Genomic DNA, 22,375 nt, shown 5'->3' with positions numbered 1-22,375 from the left:
AAGTCATTTAATTTCTCAGAGTTTCATGTGGCTCTACATCTATAAAATGGGGAAAAACAACATCTACTTCACAGGATTGTTGTGAGAATCAAATGAGATAATATGTGTAATGTGTTTTATGAATACTGAGGTACTATATTAACATGGGTCATTTGAAACTGGATTATCTTTAATATCCCTTCTAAGTCTAAGATTCCATTAGAATAGCAGCCTGGCACTAGTAGGAAGGATATTTCTACTTGAAGGGGATATTCAGGTCTTCCATTTGAAGCCATAGTGGGAAGGAAGGTCAGGTTGTAAAAGCTCCCAGCCCCCTCCCACTTCACTGAGGAGGTGTCCATGAAGAAAATCAAGCTTGTTTTCATTTGCTTTCCAAGAGCAATCAAATGCTTAATTCCCTTATCTTGAAGTTTCAATTAGCTGTATAGTTAATGATCAGGCTTCTTGGCTGAATCAGCAATTGTAAATTACATTAAGTTTCTAACTAATGTTTTAATTTTGGACTAGTGCCCCAGGATGACATTGTTTGTCTTGTTATTTTTCTTCTAAAAGTTCAATTTAAGAAATGGAAATAAAATGAAGAAGAAGGTAGGGGAGAAAGTTATTAGCTGGGGACTTCTTGCATATTTTTCCAGGGTCAGGCTTTTTTGTTTTTTTGTTTTTGTTTTTGTTTTTTTTTATTTTCTTTCTTTCTTTCTTTTTTTATTTAATAGCCTTTTATTTACAGGATATATGCATGGGTAACTTTACAGCATTAACAATTGCCAAACCTCTTGTTCCAATTTTTTCACCTCTACCCCTCACCCTCCCTAGATGGCAGGATGATCAGTAGATGTTAAATATATTAAAATATAAATTAGATACACAATAAGTATACATGACCAAAACGTTATTTTGCTGTCCAAAAAGAATCAGACTCTGAAATATTGTACAATTAGCTTGTGAAGGAAATCAAAACTGCAGGTGTGCATAAATATAGGGATTGGGAATTCAATGTAATGGTTTTTAGTCATCTCCCAGAGTTCTTTTTCTGGGCATAGCTGGTTCAGTTCATTACTGCTCCACTGGAAATGATTTGGTTGATCTCGTTGCTGAGGATGGCCTGGTCCATCAGAACTGGTCATCATCTAGTATTGTTGTTGAAGTATATAATGATCTCCTGGTCCTGCTCATTTCACTCAGCATCAGTTCGTGTAAGTCTCTCCAGGCCTTTCAGAAATTATCCTGTTGGTCATTTCTTACAGAACAGTAATATTCCATAATATTCATATACCACAATTTATTCAGCCATTCTCCAACTGATGGACATCCATTCAGTTTCCAGTTTTTAGCCACTACAAAAAGGGCTGCCACAAACATTCGTGCACATACAGGTCCCTTTCCCTTCTTTATAATCTCTTTGGGATATAATCCCAGTAGTAACACTGCTGGATCAAAGGGTATGCACAGTTTGATAACTTTTTGAGCATAGTTCCAAACTACTCTCCAAAATGGTTGGATTCATTCACAACTCCACCAACAATGCATCAATGTCCCAGCTTTCCCGCATCCCCTCCAACAATCATCATTATTTTTTCCTGTCATCTTAGCCAATCTGATAGGTGTGTAGTGGTATCTTAGAGTTGTCTTAATTTGCATTTCTCTGATTAATAATGACTTGGAGCATCTTTTCATATGACTAGAAATAGTTTCAATTTCTTCATCTGAGAATTGTCTGTTCATATCCTTTGACCATTTTTCAATTGGAGAATGGCTTGATTTTTTATAAATTAGAGTTAATTCTCATATATTTTGGAAATGAGGCCTTTATCAGAACCTTTGACTGTAAAAATATTTTCCCAGTTTATTGCTTCCTTCTAATCTTGTCTGCATTAGTTTTGTTTGTACAAAAACTTTTCAGTTTGGTATAATCGAAATTTTCTATTTTGTGATCAGTAATGATCTCTAGTTCTTCTTTGGTCATAAAGACCTTTCCCTTCCACAGTCTGAGAGGTAAACTATCCTGTGTTCCTCTAATTTATTAATAATTTCATTCTTTATGCCTAGGTCATGAACCCATTTTGACCTTATCTTGGTGTATGGTGTTAAGTAGGATCAATGCCTAGTTTCTGCCATATTAGTTTCCAATTTTCCCAGCAATTTTTATCAAACAGTAAGTTCTTATCCCAAAAGCTGGGATCTTTGGGTTTGTCAAAGACTAGGTTGCTATATTTGTTGACTGTTTTATCCCTTGAACCTAATCTATTCCACTGATCCACTAATCTATTCCTTAGCCAATACCAAATAGTTTTGGTAACTGCTACTCTATAATATAATTTTAGATCTGGTACAGCTAAGCCACCTTCATTTGATTTTTTTTCATTAATTCCCTTGAAATTCTTGACCTTTTGTTTTTCCATATGAACTTTGTTGTTATTTTTTCTAGGTCATTAAAATAGTTTTTGGAACTCTGATTGGTATAGCTAAATAAATAGATTAGTTTAGGTAATATTGTCATCTTTATTATATTTGCTCGCCCTATCCAAGAGCATTTAATATTTTCCAATTGGTTAGATCAGACTTAATTTGTGTGAAAAGTGGTCTGTAATTTTGCTCATAAAGTTTCTGATTTTCCCTTGGCAGATAGATTCCTAAATATTTTATATTATCAGTAGTTACTTTAAATGGAATTTCTCTTTGTAACTCTGACTGTTGGATTTTGTTAGTGATTGGGTTTATTTTATAACCAGCAACTTTGCTAAAGTTGTGGATTATTTCTAATAACTTTTTAGCAGAATCTCTGGGGTTCTCTAAGTATACCATCATGTCATCGGCAAAGAGTGATAATTTGGTTTCCTCATTGCCTATTCTTATTCCTTTAATCTCTTTCTCAGCTCTTATTGCTAAAGCTAGCGTTTCTAATACAATATTAAATAGTAATGGTGATAGTGGGCAACCTTGTTTCACTCCAGATCTTATTGGGAATGGTTGCAGTTTGTCTCCATTACATATGATGCTTACTGATGGTTTTAAATAGATGCTGCTGATTATTTTAAGGAAAAGTCCATTTATTCCTATACTCTCAAGTGTTTTTAATAGGAATGGATGTTGGATTTTATCAAATGCTTTTTCTGCATCTATTGAGATGATCATATGGTTTTTGTTAATTTGTTATTAACATGGCCAATTATATTGATAGTTTTCCTAATATTGAACCAGCCCTGCATTCCTGGTATAAATCCTACTTGATCATAGTGTATTATCTTAGAGATGATTTTCTGTAGTCTTTTGCTAATATCTTATTTAAGATTTTAGCATCAATATTCATTAGGGAGATTGATCTATAATTTTCTTTCTCTGTTTTCAGCCTACCTGGTTTAGGTATCAGTACCATGTCTGTGTCATAGAAGGAATTTGGTAGGACTCCTTCATTCCCTATTTTATCAAATAATTTATATAGCATTGGGGCCAATTGTTCTTTAAATGTTTGGTAAAATTCACATGTAAATCCATCTGGTCCTGGGGATTTTTTCTTAGGGAGTTGTTTAATTGCCTGTTCTATTTCTTTTCTGAAATGGACTATTCAAGCAATTTACTTCCTCCTCTGTTAGTCTGGGAAGTCTATATTTTTGGAGGTAGTCATCCATTTCACTTAGGTTATCAAATTTATTGGCATAAAGTTGAGCAAAATAACTCCTTATTATTTCTCTAATTTCCTCTTACAAGAAACACATTTAAAGCAGGGAGATACATATAGAGTAAAGGTAAAAGGCTGGAGCAAAATCTAATATGCTTCAGGTGAAGTCAAAAAAGCAGGGGTAGCCATCCTTATCTCAGATCAAGCAAAAGTAAAAATTGATCTAATTAAAAGAGATAAGGAAGGAAACTACATCCTGCTAAAGGGTAGCATAAACAACGAAGCAATATCAATATTAAACATATATGCACCAAGTGGTATGGCACCAACTTCCTAAAGGAGAAGTTAAGAGAGTTGCAAGAAGAAATAGACAACAAAACTGTAATAGTAGGAGATCTCAACCTTGCACTCTCAGAATTAGACAAATCAAACCACAAAACAAATAAGAAAGAAATTAAAGAAGTAAATAGAATATTAGAAAAATTAGGTATGTTGGATCTTTGGAGAAAATTGAATGGAGATAGAAAGGAATATACTTTCTTCTCAGCAGTTCATGGAACCTATTGAAAAATTGACCATATATTAGGACATAAAGACCTCAAAATTAAATGCAAGAAAGCAGAAATAGTAAATGCTTTCTTTTCAGATCATGATGCAATAAAAACTACATTCAACAAAAAGTTAGGGGGAAATAGACCAAAAAGTAATTGGAAACTAAAGAATCTCATCTTAAAGAATGATTGGGTGAAGCAGCAAATTATAGATACAATTAATAATTTCACTCAAGATAATGACAATGATGAGACATCATACCAAAATTTGTGGGATGCAGCCTAAGCGGTAATAAGAGGGAATTTTATATCCTTAGAGGCTTACTTGAATAAAACAGAGAAAGAAAAGATTAATGAATTGGGCTTGCAAGTAAAAAAACTAAAAAAAGACCAAATTAAAAACCCCCAATCAAATACTAAATTGGAAATTCTAAAATTAAAAAGAGAAATTAAAAATATTGAAAGTAAAAAAACTATTGAACTAATTAATACAAGTAAGAGTTGGTTCTATGCAAAAGCCAATAAAATAGATAAGCCTTTGGTAAATCTGATTAGAAAAAGGAGAGAGGAAAATGAAATTAGTAGTCTTAAAAATAAAAAGGGAGAACTTTCCACCAATGAAGAGGAAATTAGGTCAGGCTTTTTTGACTTGTTTTTGTACATCATTATTAGCAAAAGGAGTTACTTAGAAAATATTATTGATTACTAATATATATGTATGTATAAATGAAAAATTTCCTCATTTACATAAAATTTTTACAAGATTTTTACAAGATCAATAACTACTCAAAAGAGTTTGGCATAACTATCCACTCAGGAACACTGTGGAAGAGAAATACTTCTCTTTCAGCTTATGATATATAATTGGGTAGAGAAATATCTTTCTCCCTATCCCTCTCTCTATCCATGTACACCGCCCCCTTCCCTCCCCTGTCTATGTTTCTCTCTCTCCTTCTTTGTCTGTCTGTCTGCTCTCTCTCTCTCTCCCCTTTCTCTCTACCTGTATCTATATAGATACATATCTATCTATCTGTCAATATATGTACACACATATACATATATAGAAATATAATCTTGGGCATCTTCTGTAAGTATACTTTGAGTGGGATCCAGAATTGTATAGAAGTAAGTTGGACTGCCTTTTGAGAAGCTAAAAGAATATTTTAATGATTCCATGTTTTTAGGAGTCTATTTTTTTTATAAAAGGGAAAATTATCTCTTTAAATACCAACTGTTGCTGGCTGTGAGTCATAGAATATTATATTCTTCAAATGTATGTCCAATGTATTTTAAAGGTCATTGGAAAGTGGAAGTCAATAGTGGATATCTGCAGGTTGTAGTACATTACAAACAAGGAAAAATGTATGATTAGAAAAAAGATCACATAATGTAAGTGAGGAACTACCAATTAATAGTCTATATGCTCCACTGTTATCCTTATGATGCAAAAGTAACTGAGGGAAGACCTCTTTCCTTTAAGTGGACACTTATGGTAAACATGGACAGGTATAGATGAATTGTGGTTTATAATACATTGTTGGAGTGAATACCTAAATCTGCAAAGTCACAGATCAACTGGAATATTAATGATGTAAAACTTTTTTTTTTTTTTTTTTTTACTAATGCTAAACTTATGTTCTATTGCTCTATAACGTCCTCTCATGGATCCTATTTATATTCTACAATGCCAAACAAAATAGTGTTTTATACTAGAAAGGGCACTATCCTCTTGATCAGAAAACATAGTTCAAATTCTGCTTCTGATGTTAACTATCAATATGGCCTTGGGTCAATTATTTAATCTCTCTCAAGCATTTTCTTATTTATGACACTGAAGACGTATCACTGTACTGGCCCCAACAACTATGATCTTATGAATATTATAGAGCTTTGACATCCCTTTCTGTTGCATTTGTTTTTCATTCTCTAGGCTAACCATGCCCAATTTATTTGAATAATAGTTTCAATTAAGCCCTTTACCACCATGGCAGTCCTTCACTGGAATCATTTCAGTTTGTCAGTGTTCTTTATAGAACATGGCAGTCACACCTAATAATATTCTAACTGTGATTTGACTAAAACAGAAGACTTAAAACTATGGACTGGTTTGTACTTGACATCAATGCTTAATAAAATTCCAGAACCCTAGATTACAGGAATGATTTGTGAGCAAAATATTCTTGAGGTCTGTAGACTCTCATTTCTCTCACTCTACACATAATACTTCAATTCATGAAAGCTAGATAAAATTTTTGCCACTAAAGTTCTAAGCTGGTGCCTCACTCTGAAGGGGAAGAGTCTCAGGCTTTGGCCAGCCTGATCAAATTAGAAAATAGTTGAATATGGTCTTGGGGGTATACCACATGTCTTTTGTTCCAGGATTAGTCTAACAAGGTTCAGAAAAGCTTATCATCAAATGAGACCATTTGAAAAAAAACATTTGGAGGGATAAGGGACAGAAAAACTTAGTAAATTAAATATGAAGGGGTCAGAAACTCCCCAAATGATGATCAATACGTTGTTAAATCAACAAGCATTTATTATGTGTTGGATACAGTGCTAGGTACTTTGTCTACAAAGGCAAAAATTCTCCTGGTCCCTAAGGAATATATATTCCATTGGGGTGGGACAAAGAAACGTACCTAGAAGAATAAATAAAAAATGTGCACAAAACTCAAGGGAACTCAGGTGGGTATGAGTGGGAGACACCAGAACCTGAGGGGGTTGACAGAGTACTCCATTGATCCATAAGTGAAAGTTATAAAATGATAGATTTAGGCTTAACATAAGGAAAAATTACTTATTCTATTTCTCAAACTATCTGTGATTTAATTTCTTGGGACTACCCCTTCTACTAATGATAAAGCCAACAATCACTGAAACAATGCTACATTTTATATTTTGGTTGCCATGCCATGTTGCTGGTATATTGATATTGGAGTCTACTAAAACTCTTATATCTTTCTTCCATGAGTAAACAGGACAATTCTTGGAAGAAATCTGTCAATCAATTGCATCTTCTCTACCTTCCATCCCTGTAACTCTCTTGACCAAAACACTACTCTCCTCATGAGTCATCTTCTTGAAGGGAAAATCTATCTTGCTTTTGGCATTACTATTCCTAGTGCTGAGCACAAAAATGCCTGGAACACAATAAGTGCCTAACAAATGCTTTTTCATTCAGTTAATTCATCTTATTCATTCATTTATGTATAGCTTTTGAACCTAATTTCCCTTGCCTTAGACTTTGGTAACGAAAAAAAATCAAGTGCAGGATTTTTTTTTTTTTAACATTTATCCCTTTTAAAAATTCAACTTTTTACCCTTATTTGTTGAGATTTTTTGGAATCCCAGATATGTCATCCATTATTTGTCCTCCTGGCTTTGTGTCATTCATACTTGTGCTCGTAGCATTCTTCTGATGTATTTTTCCTAGTAACTCAATCAAAATAGTAAATGAAGGTTATTTTGCATGACTGCTCTTAGTTGCTACTTGCACCTTCTCTACGTGCTCACAAGTCAGCTTTTAAAATAATACATCTTAGAATTTGCCAAGATTTGATAACAAATCCATTAACCTATGGTTGACTCTACCTCCTTCCCTTTTGTGAAAACTGGAACTTTTGTCAGTGTCTAGTCACCACTCAGCAATCATACCTGAGAGTTTTTTCTTTACTTTTGGATGAGATTTTTCTGGACCAGATGACTTGATTTCATTAAAAAACAGTTAATAAATTCTCTTACCATATTGTTACTGATCTTAGGTTTTAGTTCCCTATTAAGTATGTTCCTTTATTCCATATTTCCATTTTGAAGTTTGATCTCTCTGGTAAACAAGACAAAAGCAAGATGGAAATTGAGGAGTGCTATCTTTTTTATGCATGCTGTTTTTTTTACCCAAATTATGATCCTATTCAATTTTTATTTGACAATTCCTTAAAGCTGGATTGTCACAGCCCTAAGCAGGAATGCTACTTTCTTGATCTACTTGTACTCTGATTAGCTAAATAATTCCCTTCTCTCTTTCTGCTTTTATAGGACTGTAGTGTTCACTTGCATTTTCCCCATTTACCTGATTTTGCTTCTATTCTGTGTACAGATCCTTTACAATCTATAACCCACCTTACTGTTCTGCTACTCACTATTTATAGTAAGAATAAAATTTTTGTTATGTTTCTGGATAAACTTGTAGGTTTGTATATTCCATTCAACACCAGGGGGAGCCCTGGGGAAATGACATGCTCGCTTGATTTCTCAGGGAATGAATGGATGCTTTTATTCTTACTAAGGGGTATACCCCTTGTAGTAGTTTCTGGTGGGGGAAGTTAATGAATCAGATTTAGAATAGCTCTGAGCCCCCATCCCACTGACAATGACTGCCTTTCTTGCCTATTTCTTAATCATGCGAATATAGTAAAAAAGGGACTTACTGCATATGTCCCTGAGAAGGCATCCTTTATGCTTAATTTTATCATGATGATAGAATCAATAAAAGGAACAAAATTGGGAATTCACTTAAACTGCTGCATGCTTGTGTACCTGTAGCTTACCCAAGGCCCAGGTCACCCACAGTCAGTTCATAGGTACTCCAGACTCAGAAGTTTTAGATCACAGGTCACAATGTATAAATGACACCACTTTTTTCTTTCCCTCTGTGGGTGAGCAAAGATAGGATGCAGTAAAAGATACTTTGCAAGTGCTGACCCATTCACCATTTCCAAGATGATCATTGTCATAATAGTTGGGCAAGGTGTTCAGGCATGAGATCCCAATGCTGCCGTTTTCAGTCATATCATAGGCAACTGTCACCTCCTCTTTTTGCTTATTCACTGACTGACTAAATAGGAGTTGTATAGGAATAGTAGGAGAATGGGTGGGGTTATAGCTGGGAAATTGCATCGCTTTTGCAATGATATCAAATTGTTTTTTGTCCCTAAAGCCCATCTTTTGTTACACATTTACTCTCCCTGTCAAACAAGGATTTTTTTTTCTGGGTGGATGGAGGAACTTCTGGTGTGAGAATTTCCTCTATCAATATGGATCACAATCTAGGCTTTAGCAGATCATAGAACTGGAAGAAATCTTAGAGGTTAGCCTCTAAGGAAACCAAAGCTTGATAAATTAAATGTCTTCCCTAAGGTTATGCATCTTGTAAGTGAAAGAGATGGGATCTGAAACTGGGTCCTCTAATTTCAAATATATCATTGTTGCCCAGATCCAACAGAAAATTGCCTGCAGTGCTGAGATGTTAAATGAGACATCCAGAGTCATGCGTCTAAAAGTATTTGGCTGAAGCAAGTTTTGAACCCAGGTAAAAACAGAAAGGCATTGGCCATGATGGCACATATTATAGCCCTGCTACTGGGGAGTCTAAGATTTGTGGATAGCCTATCCAGTCTGAAAAAAAAAGAAAGAAAGAGAATGGGAGAGACATTGTGGGAATGGGGTCAATCTTGAAAGAAGAAATACTTGGGCTTATGTCTGCCTCTGACATACTACCTGTGTGACCACGGATAAATCACCTGTCATCCAGAGTCCCTTCTCTCTTCTCTCATATTTCTATTAGTGATCATGTCAGGGAGCTTAGATAATTGCAGGTTTCAGTGATGTAGTGGGTAGGAGGTTGATCATTGTGGGGCAGGGATAGTAAAAAGGGATACCTGGAAGGAAGGGGGAATAGCTATAGCTTGTTTTGCCTGGAATTTGGGACCCTTGATAAGGGGAGGGAAGCTAGAGTAAGAGCAGTGTTTTAAGGTTGCAAATCACTTTATCTTTATTCTGTCATCTGGACACTTGGAATGCAATAATGCTGCCCTGAAAGAACAATAATGGACATTTGGAATAATATTATGAGGGAGAGACTATCCCTATTTTATAAATGGGGAAACAGGTCAAGAGAGATAAAGTGACCTGCCCAGGATTATATAGTGTCCAAGGTAGGATTTGAACACAGAACTTCTTGTTCCAACTCCAATATTCTATCCTAGCATGACTGTGATCAAATTAAGTACACTTGTGGAGAATTGTCCTGGATATAGGATTCAATATTTCAGAGGTTTTAAAGGTGTGGAAAAGAGATTGTGGTTTGGGGCAGAAGGGAGCTATGGTATGAATAGAGAAAAGAAAGAGCTTACCCAAAGAAGATTTAGGATAGGGTAGAAAACATTCACATACAAGCTGGGTGCCAACTTCGGTGTAAAGTGAACCCTGGATCCTGGAGAGAGGTTGGACTAAATGACCTACAAGACCCTTTCCATCCCTCTGACTCAATGGTTCTGCAATCCCTCATAGACCAGCCACTAAGGGGCAGTCTTTGATAATTGATCAGCTTGCATCGCTTGCGTCCTCAAAAAGCAGGTGATGTTTGTCTTTTGAGGTCCCCAGTCTATTTTTTTAATGTCCTCTGTGTACAGAAGGTGGCCCTTCTTTGTTTTCCATCCCTTACTCTCAGAGCACAATTCCCTCCTGTTCTCTCCCCCCACTCAAAATATCTTTTTGGGTAAGATAGAAAAATGGAAATGACATTACACAATCCCAGCTCTTATTCTTGCTAGCTGTGAAATCAGCAAGTCACTGTGACCTCTCTCAGTCTCTGTTGTAAAATGGGGGCAGATATATTCAAAACTCTCTATCTCACAAAGTTTTTTTTTTCTTTTGAAGAAAGTGCTTTATAATATAAAGTGCTGTTGATGCAGCTAGGTGGTGCAGTGATTAGAGCATCAGCCCTGAAGTCAGGAGGACCTGAGTTCAAATGTGGCCTCAGACACTTAAATACTTCCTATCTGTGTGACCCTGACAAGTCACTTAACCCCAATTGCCTCAGCAAAAAAAAAATGTTGTAAAACAAGGACTACACAAGCCATGGAGATAAGCTGATGTCAGTCCTTTACTTCTTTATGTGAATTTGTTTCATGCTTCTTAGAATGGAGAGAATTTGTCTAAGCTCTTAACCTCTATTAACTCAATTCAGCTTAGGAAATATTTTGTTTTACTAATCTATTATCAGTTTTGTTTCTACCATAATAATACAAAAAATGATTATATATTCAGTTGCACCCCCTTGTAATTTATCACTTGTCAAAAGTAAGGAAGGGGGTAGGATTTAATTTTAAAGAAATGACTTTTTATTGATAGCTTTTGTTTTTTCATCACTGCTTCATTTCTAAATGTATTGCTCTCTATTTTCCTATCCAGTAAATTCTCTCTTCTTCCAGAAAAAAAGGGGAAAATCAATGAAACTAGCTAAGTGGATGGTCTGTCAATAAAAACCTGCTATGTGGTTTAATTCTAATTAGCCAGTTCCAATGTCACTTACTGTATTTAGCCTGACTTGTGCTACCAGATCGACTCTTCATTATATAGCCATAATCGCTGTGTATACTGATCTTTGTGATCTGTTTTCCTTAATCTGCATCACTTCATGCCAGTCTACCTATTTTTTTGGGAGAAACCTTATTATTTATTGTTCCTTTCAGGATTGTAATATTCCATTACATTTATATATGCCATGGCTTGTTTCATCAGTCCGAAGGTGTTGCACATATAATTTATTTTCAACTTTTGGTCATTACAAAAAGAATTTCTAGGAATATTTTTGCACAAATAGATCTTTTCTTTTTACATATATATAATATATGTATATGTATACACATTTATATTCCTTATAAGTATAAACCTAATACTGAAATTGGTAGGAGAAAGGGTGTAAATAATTTTTAAAAACTTTTACGGTATAATTCCACATTACTTTCCCAAATAATTAGACCACTTCATAACCCCAAGAGTAGAATAGTATAAAATATTTGGGAATCTATCTGCCAAGGGAAAGTCAGGAACTATATGAGAAAAACTACAAAACACTTTCCACACAAATAATGTCAGATCTAAGCAATTGGAAAAATATCAAGTGATCTTGGATAGGTCGAGCTAACATAATAAAAATGACAATACTACCTAAACTAATCTATTTGTTTAGTACTATATCAATCAGACTCCCAAGAAACTACTTAACTGACCTAGAAAAAAATAACAATAAAATTCATCTGGAAGAATGAAAGGTCAAGAATTTCAAAGGAATTAATGAAGAGAAAAGCAAATGAAGATGGCCTAGCTGTACCAGATCTAAAACTATATTATAAAGCAGAGGTCATAAAAACCATTTGGCACTGGCTAAGAAATAGAGAAGTTGATCAGTGGAATAGATTAGCTTCACAGAACAAAATAGTCAATGATTATAGCTATCTAGTATTTGACAAACCTGAAGACCCCAGCTTTTGGGATAAGAACTCACTGTTTGACAATAACTCTGGGAAAATTGGAAACTAATATGGCAGAAAGTAGGCATAGACCCATACCTAACACCATATACCAAGATAAGGTCGAAATGGGTTTGTGATCTAGACATAAAGAATGATATCATAAACATATTAGAAGGACATAGGATAGTTTACCTCTCAAATCTGTGGAGGAGAAAGGAATTTGTGACCAAAGAAGAACTAGAGATCACTATTGATCACAAAATAGATAATTTTGATTATATTAAGTTAAAAAGTTTTTATACAAACAAAACTAATGCAGACAAAATTAGAAGGGAAGCAATAAACTGAGAAAACATTTTTACATTCAAAGGATCTGATGAAGATCTCATTTCTAAAATATATGGAGGATTGACTCAAATTTATAATAGTTCAAGCCATTCTCCAATTGATAAATGGTCAAAGGAAATGAACAGACAATTTTCAGATGAAGAAAATGAAACTATTTATAGTCACATGAAAAGGTGCTCCAAATTACTATTGATCAGAGAAATGCAAATTAAGACAACTCTGAGATACTACTACACACCTGTCAGATTGGCTATGACAGGGAAAGATAATGCACAATGTTGGAGGGGATGTGGGAAAACTGGGACACTGACACATTTTTGATGGAACTGTGAACAGATCCAACCATCCTGGAGAGCAATTTGGAACTATGCTCAAAAAGTTATCAAACTGTTCATACTCTTTGACCCATCAGTGTTTCTATTGGGATTATATCCCAAAGAGATCTTAAAAGAGGGAAAAAGACCCACATGTGCAAAAATGTTTGGAGCAGCCCTTTTCTAGAAAGAAACCGGAAGCTGAGTGGATTCTCATTAATTGGAGAATGGCTTAATAGATTATGGTATATGAATGCTATGGAATACTATTGTTCTGTAAGAAATGACCAACAGGATGATTTCAGAGAGGCCTGAAGAGACTTACATGAACTGATGCAAAGTGAAATGAGCAGAACTAGGAGATCATTATACACGGCAACAATAAGACTATATGAAGATCAATTCTGAGGGATGTGGCTCTCTTCAATAACAAGAAGACCACTTGTTCAGTGATAAAGAGAGCCAGAGAGAGAATCATGGGAACAGAGTGTGGAACACAGCATAGCATTCTCACTCTTTCTGTTGTTATTTGCTTGCATTTTGTTTTCTTAGGTTTTTTTCCCCTTCTTGATCTGATTTTTCTTGTGCAGCAAGAAAACTATATAAATATGTATACATTTATTGGATTTAACATGTATTGGACTACCTGCCAGCTAGGGGAGGGGGTGGGGGAAGGAGGGGAAAATTTGGGACAAAAGGTTTTGCAAGGATCAGTGGTGGAAAAGTTACCCATGCATATGCTTTGTAAATAAAAAAATAAAAGAGAAAAGAAAAAAGAGTAGAAAATTAATGTAACTATTTTCTCATAGCTCTGACAATAATTTCATTTTCCATCTTTGCCAATTTTTAAAATATGAAGTAATATTGAAGAGCTATTTAAATATAAATTTATTTGGTTATGACTGATATCATTCAGCAAAAGTTTTGTAAGCACCCATTGTGTTAGATAATGGAGAAATAGCAAATTAAGTTTGATATGCTTCCTGCTTTCATAGATCTTAAAATATAAGTGAAGATTATGGTATGTACAGAAATAATTATGACATAAAATAGAGCAGCTAAAGGAAGGCAATGTGATTCAATGGCAAAAACACGAGATTTGCAGATAGAAGATTGGGTTGAAATCATTCTGTCACATAGTTAATTTTGAATAAGTGATTTTCCTTCTATAGGTCTTTTTCCCTCTTTGAAACATGATGGGTTTACTTCAAAATTCTTTTCTAGCTCTATATTTATGTCATAAGTACAAAAAGGGGGCAAAGAGCTATATAGAGTCCAGAGAAGAAAAATTAACTCCTAACTGAGGAGAGCAAGGCAGGCTTCAAGGAGAAGGTAATATTTGAAATGAGTCCTGCAAGATGGGGGGAATTTTTATCAACAGGTAGGATTGGGTCTGGTCAGTGGGACCTTCTATGCATGAAACATGTTATAAGCAAAGATAGAGATTGGAAAGTACATGCTCAGTTCAGTTTGCCTAGAGTAGAGAGGATATAAGGATGAATAAGCATGGGATAAGACTAGAAGTGAAAGGTAGCAGCCTTTAGGGCCTTAAATGCTTAAGTAGCTATGTGGTATAGTGGTTAGAGTGCTGGATCTGGAATGAGGAAGACCTGAGTTTAAATCCTGCCTTAAATAATTATTAGCTGTATAACACTGGGTGAACTCAACTTCTCTGTACCTTGGTTTCCTCACCTATAAAATGGGGATAATACCAACACCAATCTTCAAGGGTTGTTGTGAGAATGAAATGAGACCATATTTGTAAAATATTACATAAAATTTAAAACTCTATGTAAATGTTAGCTATTATCAACAAGTTCCTTTATCATTTGGTAGTAATAGGGAGCCATCAAAGAGTTTTGAGAAGAGAAAGAGAAAAAAAAGAAACTAAAACACTGCTATTCTAGATAACATGGCAGGACTAAAGTGTTTTTCTCTTGAATTTTTTGGTTTAGATTTAGTAGACTATATGTCTCTGTACTGGATATGACCATGGGGCTAGCCACACCTAGACAGACACGTGGCTGACTGCCAGTCAGCTGTTCTTGGCTAATTTAGGCCTTCAGAAGGACCGAATAAGGGAGGGAGTATTTGACTGTTCTATAATCTAAGACAGGATCTTTTTGCTTGAGAAATTTTTATGCAATGCTGGATATATACATATATAAAATAGGTATACAAACCAAACATTTACTGATAATAAATCATTATTCTGTGACCTTATATTTAATTACATTACATAAACAACAGTTTATGAAGCTTTGGTCTATAAGATTGTTTATAAATTATTATTCCTGCTTGATTTCATATCCAATCACGGAAAGGAACAACATTGTTTTAATATTGTGGGCAGGATGTGGGTACTATTGCAAAATAAACAAAATCACCTGGGTCACCACTTTCTGTGCCCCTTTCCTTCTTCAATGTCCTCCTTCAAGGTTGTCCACCTTCCAACCACAGTCTCCTTATCTAGTGCTTCTTCCAAATTCTGGCTTTATCCTTCTTTCCATTCAAACTTTATCATCCTGCATCTTTCTTCAGAGTTCTTCTTTGCAATTTGATACTCTCATTTCTACTAACATGTTATCTTCTTTTAAAATACCATTTTTGTCCTCAGAAATATTTGTCTGCTAACTGGAAGGTCTTGGAGACAAAATCATAACCCCTTGAAAGACCTTCAGCTATGTTAGGAGATCTCAGTCCTTTGTTTTTTGATTTAATTATTTTTAATTTAATTATTGAATCCTAATCAAACAATTATATAATTAATTTAATTTATTAAATTAATTAATAAATAACTTTATTAAATTAAACAATTGATATAATTAAAAATAATATTATTGCACCTTAAGCACTTAAGTCCCTTCTTGTTCCCAGTTTTTTCTTTAACATTTATTCAGCATCATTATGGTATGTTGGGTATTAGTTCTTCTATGTTGTTGACTTTACTTGATATAAGAACTTCCTGCTTTAATGACTGTCTTTCATTCTTGGGTCCTTTCTTGCTAATGATCATTGGCAAGGAGGATGAATCATAGGGGATAGAATATGTTTATTTATTCAGAGTTCTATTGTTTCTCTACCCAACACTCCCTCTGAATTAACTCAAGCAATCAACCCACCAAGATTTGCTGAGTATCTGCTATATGTCCAGTCCATGCTGGGCAGCCTAGTCAACCCTGGAATAGAGAGAAGTACAAGATGTGCCTTTTAGAATGTTGGACTTAAATGGACTTAAATTGTAGAGATAAACCTTAGGCATATTGAACATGAGAGGCTACATGGCATATTGCAAAAATAGCTGATAATTTTTGCCATTCTAGCCAAGTCATTTAGTCTCTCAGGTAGCTCAGGCAACTCTCTAAGGTTAAACACTACAGAGCCATTGCTGCTCTATGCTGGGAGAGGGACTTTACTCACCAGGGAGCTCTTACACAGATAATAAAAAGGCATCTGCCCCCAAAAATAAAGGGCTTAAAGTTCTACAGGGTCTCAGCATTTGGTGTAATCTTCTCATTTTTGTAGATGAAGAATCTGAGTTAGAGGAACAATAAATTGATTTGCCCAGGGTCATATAACAGAAGCAGGATTTTAATTTATATCCTTTGACTCTGGAACCAGACATTTCAATTAATCATCAGTCAGTTGACAAGCATTTAGTAAGCACCTGTTATGTGCCAGGCATTGTACTAAAGCTGGGGATACAAAGAAAGGCAAAAGTCAGTCCTGGATCTCAAGGAGCTCACAGACTGATGGGGGAAACAGCATGCAGATGTCTGTGTATAAACAAACTATGTGGTAAGGGCAAATAGGGTAAATCAGCAGAGGGACAGCACTAGTCTTGAAAGGGATCAGGAAAGGTCTCTTGTAGAAGGTAGGATTTTGACTGGACTTATAGGAAGTTGGAGGAGTCAAGAGGTGGGAGATGAGGAAGAAGATCATTGTAGGCATGGGGGCAGTCAGAGGCGATGCTAAAAGTTGGGAGGTGTAGTTTCTTGTTTCAGAAATTGCCAGGAGGTCAGGGTCACCGTACCCACAGTTTGTATGAGAGTAAGGTCTATTGGGGAGGTTGATGGTGGAAGGAGGAGACTAGGAAGAGTTTTGAATACCAAACTGATTTTATATTGGATACTGGAGGCGAGAGGGAGCCATTGGGGTTCATTGAGTAGGGGGGGTGACATGAAGAAGGAGGCCCTTCTGAGGATTAGCAAGTGAAAATGCCTGGAATTGAGAAATAGAGTATCTAGTCTGAGGAGCAAACCACAATTGTGTCATCCAAATGATATTTATATATAGATGTGCATATATTCATGTACATATCATTTTGCAAACTTTAAAGAATCACATAATTATTTGATTTTATTATGAGTCTCTATAAGGGATTATTATGGACATCTAGGGGGCACAATGGATAGAGCTCTGGGCCTGGAATCAGGAAGAACTGAAATCAAATACATTCTTGGACACTAACTCTGTGACCCTGGAGAAGTTATTTAATTCTTACTTTCCTCATCTGTAAAATGAGCTGGAAAAGGAAATGGCAAACTTATCCAGTATCTTTGCCAAGAAAATCCCAAATGAAGTAATGAAGACTCAAATGTTACTGAAACATCTGAATAACAATACCTGCTCAATTTTATTATATTGCTCTAGAAGGGATTATTATTAAGTCACTTAAGACAGTATCTAATTAAGTGCTCAGGAGTGTGGCACACATTCAGAGTTCCAGGAGAATCATGATTCAATCGCCAGAGCACTGACTGGAGTGCCAGAACAGCTGGGATCAAAACCTGCCTCTGAGGCTTCCTAGCTGTGACCTTCAGCAAGTACCTTGCATTCTCCGGGCCTTATTTTTTTCATTTGTGAAATGTCAGACTCCTTGGCTTCTGAGGGCCCTTCCAGCTCAGACTCTAAGAGTTGGAGGAAGGAGAGATCAGTGAGGATTCAGAAGATCAGGGAGAATTTCACAAAGACGATTGGGATTGATGGATAGATAGGATTTGGAGAGATGGAAGAGAGAAGAGAGGGAAAACTCTGGTGAGAGAAATGGTGGCTCTCCTCTGCTTGACAGACCTGAACAATTTCTTTATTAAAATCTACAGTTTCAGACTTAACCTAATAAGAACTGGGAACTCTTGAGAAAGGGAAGATTCGCAGAGGAAGTTGACTGATGCATTGGACTAATTTAGCATAAATCAATCGACTTTTCATTCAGTATTTATCTTTTGTTTAACCAAATCTGTGCTGATAATTTCCCCTTTCTCCCCTTTTCCATAGAAAGTCTTTTTCCATCTATTCAATTCTGTTAGTAAATTCTCTTGCTGATCTGAGAAGCTGAGAAGATTTTTGAATAGCTCTGAGGGCCCCAGTAATGATGAAGCTATTTAATCAAGTACATTCTTATGGGAACAAATGAACATTTCTACCTAGACAATCTCTCTATAGGGCCATGCTTGGGCCGAGAGACATAGCTTCCAGGAGCTCCCTCACCTCTGAACAAATTTAGAAATTCATCTCAGTCTGGGAGAAGTAGCCCTTCTGCTGCCATGTTGAATTTCCTTGATTAAAGTTGGCTTTGGGTTAAATGATGAAAATGGCTGAGTTAGGTATTGGTATCCATGGTTCCTATAGATTTCTGATTCCTATCGTCAGGAAAAAAACCAAACCAACCAGTCAATAAATCAACAGCAGCAGCAACAACAAACAATAACAATGACAACAGCAACAAATTCAGTAGCCTATTTGTAAAACCATATTTATAGAATCATAAATGTAGAACTAGAAAAGACCCAAGTAAGCAGTCATTTAGGCTAAACTTCTTGTTTAACAGATGGGGAAACTGAGGTCCAAGGTCATTTACCCTGATATCTCCCTTGGACCATAGGATCACAAATCCAAAGTTGATAGAGATCTCAGAGGATATGTAATGCAACTTTTCCTAATTTTGAAGATGAGAAAACTGAGATATAGGAGAAGGTTTGCATGAGTTTCCCAAAAAGATAATGTCAAAAGTGAGGTTTGAATCCAAATGCTATGACTCTAGAATTATTGTTTGTTGGGATAATTCATCATCAGTCTGGCAACTGTATGGTGGCTTTCTTGGCTAGATCAACTGTTAAAAACTGTTCACTAAGTTGTCTGGCTGGAGTCATGATCTGTGCTAGTGGAGGGAGACTTCACATTGATAAAGTCTTAGGTCTGAGAAGCATTGAAGCCTGAGTATACTGGCTGGATCAATGAGAATTTGAAGAAATATTTCCATTTCTTCCCTCTCTTCTTCCCTCCCTTCCTCCCTTTCTTCTTCCTTCCCTCCCTCTTTCTCTTTTTTCCTTCCTTCCTTCCTTCTTTCCTTCCTTCCTTCCTTCCTTCCTTCCTTCCTTCCTTCCTTCCTTCCTTCCCTCCTTTCTTTCTTTTTTAATTTTAGAGGCAATAAGGAACCATTGTGTATGAAATATGAAGTATGAATATGAAAGTGACAGGATTATATTTATGCTTAATTTTTAATAGCTTAGAAATGTTAGAATCTTGCTTGGGTGCTGATGGGGGATGCCTTGGGTGAGTGGGGAAGGAAGGTATCAAGAATAGCTTGAGGGACATAGAAAGTAAGGCAGGGCTGCGCTAGAGCTGGTGGGCACCTCCTGTGCTTTTCTCCCCTCAGGTTGGCTCTATTAATTGCCACATTGACTTTATGTCCTCTTAATGCTTTGCTCTTACTCTCACTCTTCCGGCAGCCTCTCTGTTCATCATTGCCATGCTCCTGGCAAGCCTCAACAGCTGTTGCAACCCCTGGATCTACATGTTGTTCACAGGCCACCTCTTTCATGACCTAGTACACCGTTTCCTCTGCTGTTCCACAAGTTACCTGAAGACCAACCCAGGGGGTGAGACCAGCGCCAGCAAAAAAAGCAACTCTTCCACCTTTGTCCTGAGCCGGAAGAGCTCCAGCCTGAAGAGCTTCACCCAGCCAGCTGGGGAATGAAGAAGAACACACACAAAGGGTTCTGAAGTCTCTGAATTTAATTAACTTTGTATTGCAGGGAATTTCTGACCTATCATGGAGGTCTATGTACAAATGTATGTGTATATATATATGTATGTATGTATAATTATAAGCTTCTGTACATAGATACAACTTGGGCCCATGCAATATGGGGTACCAGAAATATGGACCTAATAGTCAAAATGATCACCCCTTATGGAGGTTCTGTACCATTTCCTATCTATTGACCAATCTTTTGGGCCTTCTGGCAAGATCTCTTGTTGACCCCATAAAGTACTCAAGACTCCCTTCTCCTCCCTCCTGAGCAGATGATGGCTTCTGTGGATCTGCCTTTATTCTTTGTTGAAATGAAAGGCAGCCTGGAAGAATGGAGAGAGAGGGATAACCTAGAGAAGTCCTGCTTCTGAAAATAGTCTGTGTGACTCTGGGCAAGCCACTTCATTTCTCCGTGGCCCAAGTAACTCGCTATATTGGATAATTCCACAGATCTTGTATAAAAGGAAAAGTCACCAAAAATTAATGTTTGTAGCCTTCCAAACATTCTTATTTAAGGTAAATCTAGGGCAAATGTAGAGCAGCGGTGCTTTCATTGTTGTGTTACTTGCCAGTATTGTAATGAGGAATGCATGAATGGTTGGTAGGGCATGTGGCTAGAAGGAGAAGGGAAAATTGGGAACAGAAAATCTAGGGTTTTAAGAGCTATGTTAGCACAGTTAGGGAAAAAATGCTGACCAGCTGCTTCTGTTCTGGAGCGGCAAACAGTTGCTCTAGGGTACAGATTAACTAGGGGTTATTCATCATTAGGTTAATGTAGCCATGACCACCATATTGGACAATCTGGTTTAGGTAAACAGACCAGAAGTTTGATTAAAAAAAAAAAAAAGAAGGGCTTTTAAAGAATTGAATAAACCCAAGTGAATTACAGCGAAGCTGAGGCTGCAAATGAATTTCTGAAAGGTACTAACATTCCAGGTTTTTATTTACCTAGATATCTACATAGAGTCTCCCCATTGGTGAAAATAATAATTCTATGGTCCACCCCTATATGAGGAATAGAGCCTTGGAAAAAGAGACTTCTTTATTTTTCTAGCTTCTAGTTTCTGGAGAAGACATACATGGTTCTGGAGGGAATGTGCAACTCCTGCTTTGAATTCTATTATTAATCTTATTACTAAGCTGAAATGTTAAAAATAACTAGATTCTAAAAATTATGGGGCTAAATTTTAATTCTCGGAATGGACAATGGAAAATTCTCTCAAAATGAAATGGAAAAGTATTTATTAAGCAACGTGCAAAGTACTGTGCTAAGATATAAATAGTAAAGAATCCTATATTCTAAATATATATATTATATATATACATGCACATATATAGCATATATTTATGCTATGTATATATGTATGTATATATGTATAGCAGGGCATGGCTGTAGGGCAGATGGAAGGCCCTCCTGGGCCTTAGGGTTCTTAGGGTTGCAGCAGCAGAGTAGGTGATAAGGGTCAAGAATCCTTAGAGGGCAATGTCAGGTTAGATGGCAATGGCCAAGGGTTCAGAATGTATGGCGGTTGGGTAAATAGTATGGTAAATCTCAGTGGACATTATGGAACAATAAAAGGTCCAGTAGCACAGCACAGTAGGTTGCCATCTTGTCAGAAGAATTATGGGTGATTTTCTGGTCATCCAAGGAATATGGGTAGCCACGTTCCTGATGAGTGACTGTTCAGAATGGGGTGGTAGATCTGAGTGTTGGAATGAAATGGAGTTCAGTTCCATTGGGAGTGGAGAGGTGAGAAATTTATATTGAGCATCTGAGTAATAAAGTCTGAGATAGAGGAGCCAGAAGGACTCTCTACTGGCCTATTTCTAATGGGTCCTTGGTCAGTCCGTCAGATTGGGGGGAGGATAAAAAGGCTGATCTGAGGGAAGGATCCTCAGCTTCCTTCAGCATCTGCCTCTGGTAGGATCTAGATAGTAACATATTTAAGGGTAAAATTATTTATGTTAGAAATTTCAGGAAATGAATGTATTTGGCAGTTCAGATTGTAGAGGATGGGTTAGAAATTTTCATTGACTTGTGGTGAAACTTCAAGATGCTAAGTGTGAGGCGATTACCTTTGTCCTACCAAATGCATACCATGGTATTTCTGTGAATTGCTAAAGGATGATATTTACCTATTATCGATTAATTTTCTTTTGTAATTTGCTTTACAGATAAATGCTTAATAAAGGCTTTTCTCATGTGTGTTCTCTCTCTTTCTCTCTGTAATTCCCTACCTGCAAGAGGGATT

At 36.2% G+C, this 22,375-nt stretch overlaps 1 protein-coding gene across 1 annotated transcript in view; it reads left to right on the top strand.

The window, feature by feature from the left end:
- Positions 1 to 21,142, top strand: part of OXTR (oxytocin receptor) — a 33,214-nt gene extending 12,072 nt beyond the window's left edge. Inside the window, exon 3 of the mRNA XM_003762422.3 lies at positions 19,819 to 21,142. Within this exon, the coding sequence (XP_003762470.1) occupies positions 19,819 to 20,066 (248 nt within the window). The 3' untranslated portion in view covers positions 20,067 to 21,142. The remainder of the gene's footprint in view (positions 1 to 19,818) is intronic.
- The last annotated feature ends 1,233 nt before the right edge of the window (positions 21,143 to 22,375 follow it).

The sequence above is a fragment of the Sarcophilus harrisii genome, chromosome 1 (genome assembly GCF_902635505.1).
Source record: "Sarcophilus harrisii chromosome 1, mSarHar1.11, whole genome shotgun sequence".
In the NCBI taxonomy this organism is placed as follows: Eukaryota; Metazoa; Chordata; class Mammalia; order Dasyuromorphia; family Dasyuridae; genus Sarcophilus; species Sarcophilus harrisii.
The sequence above is the reverse complement of the archived record's forward strand: the minus strand, read 5'-3'. Positions and strand labels throughout refer to the sequence as shown.